Source organism: Chrysochloris asiatica, unplaced genomic scaffold, assembly GCF_000296735.1.
Source record: "Chrysochloris asiatica unplaced genomic scaffold, ChrAsi1.0 scaffold00060, whole genome shotgun sequence".
Lineage (NCBI taxonomy): Eukaryota > Metazoa > Chordata > Mammalia > Afrosoricida > Chrysochloridae > Chrysochloris > Chrysochloris asiatica.
In genome coordinates, this window is record NW_006408578.1 from 17386361 (window position 1) to 17395376 (window position 9016).

At 40.5% G+C, this 9016-nt stretch overlaps 1 protein-coding gene across 1 annotated transcript in view; it reads right to left on the reverse strand.

Moving 5' to 3' along the window:
- Positions 1 to 2650: 2650 nt before the first annotated feature.
- CDYL (chromodomain protein, Y-like) overlaps positions 2651 to 9016 on the reverse strand; it is a 108201-nt gene continuing 101835 nt past the window's right edge. Inside the window, exons 5-6 of the mRNA XM_006864116.1 lie at positions 5252 to 5395; positions 2651 to 4295 (exon numbers count right to left, since the gene is read on the reverse strand). Of these exons, the coding sequence (XP_006864178.1) occupies positions 4137 to 4295; positions 5252 to 5395 (303 nt within the window). The 3' untranslated portion in view covers positions 2651 to 4136. The remainder of the gene's footprint in view (positions 4296 to 5251; positions 5396 to 9016) is intronic.

A 9016-nucleotide genomic window follows, 5' to 3' on the forward strand; every position in this document is an offset into this window, starting at 1 on the left:
AGGTATTGTAGTTTCCTATACATTTTAGAAATGATTCCCTTGTCTGATGTGTCATTGCTAAAGATTTTTTCCCATTCTGTGGGTTCCCTTTTTACTTGTTTGGAGTATGTCCCACTCATCTATTTTGTCTACTTCTGTTTGAGTACTTTTCAAAATGTTTGGTACTCTGTGTATTAAAATGGCTTTTGGAAGTCCCCTTGTATCCCTGTTGTAGAGCTTTAAGATGTGTGCTACTGCAACACATATAGTCCCATTCCTTTGAAGAAGTTAACAGCTTGCTTAGATTGTGAGAACACATTTGTAATTTTCCAGTGGGTTAGCACCTCTGTGATTGACCAAATAAGGCGTGAAACATGGTCAGCATGACTCCTGCCATACCTTTCCCTCTCTGATCATGTGCTGGGGTCCAAGGGTCACCTCCGAAATTCTAGCCAGGTGACCATCATGCACTTTTCTCCCCAGCTTACACTATGGTTACAGATCTCCTTTAATCTTTACAAAGTTGTATTCTTTTGACTTCTTTAGCCTTAACTAGTCTTCTTGCTAGGGGTGAGAAACCGTATCAACGTTCCAGAATTTTTTTTTGAGAACTCTCATTTTATTAACATTCTCTATAAAATAAATACTCAGCACATGTGCTAACAAGAAAACCTGCCTTTTATACTACAGTGCAAATGCTGACTGTAACATGCACAGTTGAGGAAACCAAGGTCAAGAGAGTGACATCTCTGGTCTGAGGGCTAAGTGGGCTGAGTACTAAGAAGTATCTACTTCTTCTGAGGGATGAGAACTATGCAAAACCATGCAGATGGTAGGGAGCATGAGGGGAGAAACAAAATCAACCCGTTGCCAACTGAGTTGATTCTGATTCTTGGTGACCCTGGGTGGTAAAAAATGGTTAAGCGTTCGGTCATCTACTAACTGAAAGTTTGGTGGTCTGAATCTTCCAAGGGCTGGAGATCTGCTTCTGGAAGATCACGACCATTAAAAACCCAAGGGGGCACAGTTTTCTGACACACATGGTGGCGCCGTAACTGAGGAAGAGGCCTGAGAAATACAGGAGGGTTGGGTGACTGTGTGCATTTTTTAAGAACACAAGAATGGGTGTTTTTGCCATAACTGATTTTATAACCAGCTCTTTTCACCTTTTAGAAACATCCCATTCTTTTCAACAGCTGTGTGGTTGTTGCATATTTATGTAACCAAAATCTTAATAGATAAGCATGTTATTTCTAATTTCCCACTACTAGATGAATAAGGAGCTCTGGTAGCGTAGAGGTTATGAATAGGGCTGTGAACTGCAAGGCCAGCAGTTTGAAACCACCAGCTGCGACGTGGGAGAAAAGATGAGGCTTTCTGCTCCTACAAAGATTTACAGCCTCGGAAACCCTGTTCAAGGTCGCTATGGGTCGGAACCGACTCCACGGCACTTAACAACAATACGAGATGAATAGCATACCTACCTTTATTCTTGAATTTTATTTAAGAATTCACTCCTGATGATTGTACTTGTAAATGGTGTTGCTGCAGGGTGGTTTTTGAATATTTACTTTGATAGTTGAAGGCAAATTATCCTCGGGCCAATTTAGACACACACCAACGAGAGAGACCATAATGCAGGCATGAATGTAAAACTTAACGAGGTCAGGCTTCCCGCTAGGTGAGCCTTGTTTTCTTGCCCTGAATCAAAGTCAAGCCAGCAGTTAAGATTTGTTTCACAGAAGAGGGAATGATACCACCATCGAAGCCAGGGTACCGAATGTGGTCTAGAGGATGCAGAATCTTAGATAATGGACCCAGAGCCCTAATTTGAGGTATGGCGATCTAGGATAAGCACTCACCAGCAACGTCAGCAGTTCACTCACCAGCCATTCCTTGAAAAGCCCATACAGGGTTCGCTGTAAGTCGGAACTGACTCAATGGCACATAATAACAACAACTACGGAGTCTTTCCTTATTTATAAATACCATATAACAGACATCATGGTAAAATACTTGGAGTAAACAAGTATTTTATTCCACACTGGGTTATGGGTTTTGCCCAGTTTGTCAAGATGTCTGTCTTACCCTTATCCAGCTACCTGTGTGACCTTGGGCCAAGTGTATGACACTTCAGAAGTTACTTATCAAAAACCAGTGATGACAATATCTGTATGGTAGATTTGGGTAGAGATGGAAAAATTCATGAATAGAGATAAAATCTCACACATAATACTGAATGAAAGACAAACCAGAGGCATTTGTGGTAGAATATAAGTTAAAAATAAGCAGAATTAAATAACATACTTTAGGAGTATCTTCATGGATGGAAACACAACATAATAAAGAGACGCAAGAAAATGATGAACACAAAATTCAGGAAATGTACATTGAGTTTGGAGAGCTAAGGTAGAAGTGACTTGGGAGGACCTTGGTTACACTACACTCTATGAAGGCCTCTCAGAAAGCTCGTGCAAAAATTCCATTACCTAATTCCATTTATTTTAGAACTTTTTGAAGCTCCCTTGTATTTTTACCTAATACAGGTGTTTGCTTCATTACTCTTAAAGCTGTACAAATGTTTTATCCACATTAACAAATAAGACTAAGACAAAGAAAACTTCCCATGAGAGATCTCAGAAGTGAAGAATTATCAGAGAAACCATTCAAATGTGTTAAGAAATATTAGTTTTATTTAACCAGTTTTCACAGCTGAATATTTATTCTATAAAAACTTTACAGATTGTACAGTTTATATATAGTTCAAACTACTGAACAAAAAAGTAGGTCCCACAGATGCAAAAATACTGTACCAATCAATCCCAGGCAAAGGGAGATTCACACACTGTGCAGCTCTCCACGCCGTCAGGAGGCGGTCAACTCTAAGTATAAACTCCAAAACTGTACAAAAATAAGGTCTGATTTTATTTCTTTCTTCATACATTCAATATGATTGCAAGCTCAGAAGCCTAACTAATAAAAGGCATCTGTAGTCAGGAATCGGCACCCTCCCAGAAGGAAGGCCAATGTCTATGTACATAGGGCACTCTTGGACACCATAGTGTAGTCAGTATATTGTGTAGACATAAAAGTTTAGACAAAAAACATTAAATGTCTAATATAAGGTAGTTTTTTTTTTTTTTTTGAAAGGAGTTTCTGCATTTAATAGTGTGCCAAAAGAATTTTAACTTATTAAATAAAATATATTCTAAGTGAACCTAAAAATTACACATTATAAACATAAAAATACTTCTTTTTGGTGTAATACATCAATTAAATCTGCAAATAGAAAACCAAAACTGTATATAAAGTAGTATTTCTCACCCAGCGACAAGAAGCACTTAAGTAGTTATTTTTCAAAAGGGTCAAAAAACTATTTTAAACCTGCTAAGACTAACTTCTAACTTTGATATTCATATGGAAGCTACTCAGTGATTCACTAATACTGCACAACAAGCTTTCCTCTAGAGACAGTGGTTTCTTCATGTAAACTGGGTACCAACGGGCAGATTGGAAAAGGAAGGATTCCAACTGATGTCTCAGCGCAGACCCTAAGAGGACATTTAGTTTGGGTATCCTCATTGGGGACTTTTCATCAGAATGAGTCATTGTAAAAGACAAGACTTCTGATTTAGGATTTTTCCATCTCTGAAGTATGTGTACCTTCTTGGAAACAAAGATGACGTCTCAGATCTCTCTCTATATACTATCTGGGGCAAGAAAGGTGAACTGGCTAATACCTTTCCAGATTTTATGTTCTAGAAGTTAAAAATGAGGAAAATGACATTATTTGGACTTTCCTGCAACCCAAGACAGCAAACCACAATTCTTTTTCCTTTTCATACAGTACTAGCCAAAGAGAACAGACATGAAAGCTTCGAAAAGCAGTGTAGTACTCACGACACTTTCATACTCGTGTGTACATTAAGTATAAAAGAATGACATTTGGACGAAGGAGCTTTGTAGTTATTTATTGTAAAGTTACAGTACTTAAAAACTCCTTGAATGTAATAAATAGCTTGGAGGTTTCCAGTCCTGGTTCCAAGCATGATTTATGGGTAAACTTATTTCCGGCTGTGAAGGTGGAGTAGGGCGACATGGAGCCGCGGGCGTCCTGTAGCCAACAGTCCCAGTGTCATTCGGTAGGCACTCGGCAGTCAAAACTCATCTATTTTCCTTTGTAAGTATTTCAACATGGAGTCCATCCCTTGGGCCGAGCCCCAGATTTTCTTCAGCACTTCACACTCCCTCTCGTTGGCCTGCTCCAGCTCCATCTTCATGTTACAGCGCACAAGGGCTTTGGATTCCTCAAGCACCTGGGCCAGACAACAAGCAGTGAGCAACAGGGGGTGTGTGTGCGCACTGCCTCCATGATTCTCCTGGCTGTGGAGCCAATCCCCCAAGCTGAGTGATTACCAGTTTAAAAGGCTGTCCCTTTTCACTATACATGTCAGACCGAATATCTGAATGAAGTGTATTTCACACCAATTATTGGATATATTCTCAATTTCATAACAGCGATCCAGCTACTGAGAGTGAGCTGTTTGCAGCCCTGGTTGCCAGGCTGCAGTGAGTCTGCCTTTGCTCCCATGCAGCTGCTGCCGGACCACGAGGGCCACAAGGGCCCCACACTGGACACTGACTGTTGTGATGCTTTATGAAAAAGCTGCAGATGCCTACTGAGGGACCAGAATGCAGATAATAGGATGGTTGTTCAAAACTGGGTGAATTTAAAACAAACAAACTTATCAACTGATTATTTTTCAAATGCAATTTTGTTGGCAGAAGATTAAATAGTTTCAGGAACATTTATTGAACAGAAACTTAGGTCCACTGTAGGGGAAAAACAAAACAGCATCTGTGAAAGGGCTTTGAGAACAGTAATCCCCAAACCCACAGCCACCTAGCAATTAGGGCCCACAGCAGCTGTGCTGAACAAAGGAGAAGTGCTCCATAGGGTTTCCGAGGCGGTGTATCTTTACAGGAGCACACATCCTCATCATTCTCCTCCAGAGTACTTGGTGGGTTCGAACTGCTGATCCTGCAGCTAGCAGCCCCATGATTACTCCACCCTGTTAAATCACTAAATTTCAGATGCAGTGCCAGAGATAGGGAGCTGCAGTTATTGATTATGGCTTTTATCAGCATTTCACAGATAGGCTCTGTAGACAACAAAAAGTGGAGGACTTAGGAGATATCCTATTTGTATGAAATCTCTGAAAGAAAAGGTCATAATTTAAAAGTAACATATGGAAGAAAAAGGTAGACTTACAACTGGATTACATGAGGCAAGTTCCTTAATTCGAACCATCACTTCCTGTGTGAACGTTCCTGGCCAAAACACCTGGGAGACCAGTCCTTTGCCACATGCCTCCTGCGCAGTCAGCTTCCGTCCACTGAGCAACATTTCATTTGCCTGAAAGAATTTGTTGATATGAAATGGGACATATGGACACAACCTGACCAAGGTTTCAAGGTTGACACAAGAAGTACACTGAGAATTAACTGCTGCTACTGGTAAATGTTACAGATAACATAGCTTACAATTCTGTAACAACTGCAATAATCAAAACACAACACAATGCCACAGAGTTGAATCCGACTCACACAGACAGAGTAAATCTATGGTTTTACAGTCTGTAAAGCTTTATGGGAGCACAAAGACTCATCCTTTTCCGAAATGCACATATGAGGGGGCTTCACAAAGTCCATGGAAAAGTCTTTTAATTCCATCTTTTCATGAACTTTTTTAAGCCCCCTTGTACATATTTCTATGTGCTATGTTTTGGAAACGCTAACAGGTAACACTGATAAGAGTTCTCAAAGGACACAGGATGACCATGGAATTCATTAGGAAGAAGTTTTAAGAAATTTCAAAACATTAGTAAGAAAAAGTCCAGGGAAGTTGCGCTGAAGAATTTTTTTCTCATCGTGACAATGGAAGTGCTCATTATTTGAAGGTAACAAAGGCTGTCATTGTCCCATGAATATCACTGGGAAACCTTATCCCATCTACCCTACAGTCATGAGTTTTGTTTGTTTCAGACTTTTTGTTCCCCAAATTCAAAGAACATTGAAAAGGAAGGAACACAATTTGAGTCCTTCAAGGAATGCCCAAATGGTCAATTTGACTTTGTGTAAAATGAAAGAGCTAAGAATTCTCTGGGGAAGAGTTAAGGACATGGAAATCCTGCACTCAGAAGTGTATAGAACTAGATGGAAGATGTGCTGAGAAACAGATCCATGGTTAAATATTTTTAAGGAAACGTGTCTTAAGATTTCATATCAATATTTTTCGACTTACCCTTGTATATGAAAGCACACAGGTGACAAGTAACAAGATACTTTCAGCATACCCAAATACCTTGCAGGATTTGCTTTACTGGGTTTGAAGGCTTAGGACCAGAGTCTTGTGGAAAAGCATGGCCTATAAAGTTTATGCTTTACCTCCTAGAGTAGCTTCCCAATGACCTAACATAAAACCACTGGTTTCTATCGTTGGGATGGAGCAAAAGAGGAAGAAAAAAACGTGTCAACAGAACTACCATCCTCCGTGAATGATGGTTTCAGCTATCCGGAAACCTGAACTAAAGGTGCCCGAATGTCACCGGTGATCATTCTGACCAGGGACATAACAGATGGACCTCCACAGAATAGGAAACAATTTAGAACAAAACTAAAGTTCTTTATAAAAAGGTGAGACTTACTGGAATGATAGAGGCTAGAGGAAGCCCCAAGACTGTTCTGAGATAACTTAAAACTTGGAACTGAAACTACCCCCAGGACAGTCATCTTACGGCTTAATAACAGATTACTGTACTCCTTTAAAAAAAAAATCTGTATGAGACCTAATGGTCACCATGGATTAGAAGGTCACTGGGGGAAGGGGAGAGGGGTAAAGCTCTAGAGTAATGGAAAGGAAACCACCAAAAGGGAAATAATAATGTTGACACAATGTAAAAAATATAACCAATATGTACAGAAATTATTACATGAAAACCTAATTTTCTGTGTAAACTTTAACCCAAAACACAGTAAAATATTTTTTTTTTAAAAAAAGAAAATGTGATGGGGAGGCAGCAGAGAAAACCCAACTGAAGAAATTCACCTTCAATATCTAAGCCAAGGAGCGACTGTGCAGAAGACCCCCTGAGAACTGGCTCACGATGTCTGGGGTCCAGTCTACAGAGCTACTCTCCAGACCTTGCCAACAAGAGCGAACCACACCCAAGGTGTGGGAGCAAAACACACTGAGGCCATGATTACAAAAGAATGTCAACTTTGCCATCTAATATACAATCATAAGGAGTTAAACTGTAAAAGGTCTGTTTGCCATCAATATGAAAAGTTACCGGCATGTCATTCTTTGCTCCTCCTTTCCCATGCATTAACTCATTAAATATACAAAACAATCATGACAAACTGAGGCAAATGCAAGACTAGCTAATTTGTGTTTTAGGGACATGAACCAGGCAGAGAGCTACAGCATGGTATTTTGCCTGAGAGGCCAATGGTGACTTGTTCGCAATAAACAGAGACAGTGTGTTAATGCTCGTGAAACCTCTGCTAGAAGCAGATCTTGGAGGCAGTATTTCATCACTTGGGTATTAAAATGTCAAACTGAATGGACCTGGATGTGTCCAAAGGTTACCCACGTTTGCTCAGCTCAGGAAGGTTTGCCTATAGTGACTTCACATGGCTCAATGGAGAAAGCACCGGGATCCCTGACCACCTTTAATGACCCAGCATAATCTGCGCAGCTTTTACGCCATTCAGTGATGGGCTCTCAGATGCTGAAATGACGGGAGAGGAAGAGAGTGCCCAGAGTATCTATTTGACAAAGAAACTCAGCGCTATTCTGACAGAGTCATTTCCTGCCTGCAGTTTATCTTGCATGATTAGCCTTCCTGAAGACGTCTGTGGAGGAAGACAACTTGATCATGATCTGCAGGGGCTCAGATAAAACATACCCTTGGTAGGTAACTTCTTTTACCAAAAGAGGTTAAATCATTAAGACAAGGTCTAACCAAGTACACTTCTCAGTTCACAGTCCCTGTATACTTTGTGTAGCTTAGCTACATTAAGACAGTTTATTGCATATGAAACACACAGTCCAGACAACACACCAAGAATATGTCTGCCTATGACTCACTATGCTCCTAACATAGGCAGGGACTGGAAAACAGGCTTCTATTGAGGATTTCCAAGAATAACCAAGTCCCAGCCCAGCCCACGGCCAGCAAGCTGATTCTGACTGATAGTGACCCTATATAGGATTTCTAACACTGTAAATCTTTTGGGAGCAGACAGCCTCATCTTTCTCTCATAGAGCAGCTGGTGGGTTTGAACTTCCAACCGTGTGGTTAAGAGTCCAGCACTAATCCTACAGAGCCACCAGGGTTTCTTAAATTATCACCTAGAGGCTATTACTGGAACTAAGTCTTGATGTTCTGCAAAGTCCCAGAACTGAATGACTTCTTCTCAGACAAAAGGAGGTCTATAATAAACAATGGATTTAGAAATTTGACTTTATCTAAGTCTCTAGCTAGCTTCTCTGAAGGCAGATTCAAAGGCAATGAGGACAACATAAGAGGAGATCTAGATGCAGTGATTTAATGATATAATTCTGGATGCAGTGTGTTAGTGGTATGTACTCTATGGTAATAGAGAATTTAATTTTCTATCTTGTATTTCTTTCACTCTCAACATACAGTAAAGACAACATCACAACAAAGTCACTTTAGCTAAGCAGGAACTATGTTCTAAAGCCCAATGTGAATCATATGCCCTGCACCGGTGATAGCAGTTGGCTGTCATGGAGTTAGCCACCTACTCACAGCAACCCTATGTAGTGGGATTGGACCTCTGTGATCACAGCATTTTCACTGCTTTTGGGAAGTAGATCACCAGGCCTTTCTTTCTAGGTCTGTCTTAATCTAGACGTTCCACTGACAGAAGGGTAGTGGTTGTGCTGGCTGAGAACGGAAGCTGTGATTCCTACATGGATGGTGTGAATTCTGCTGCCCTCCTTTGTAAA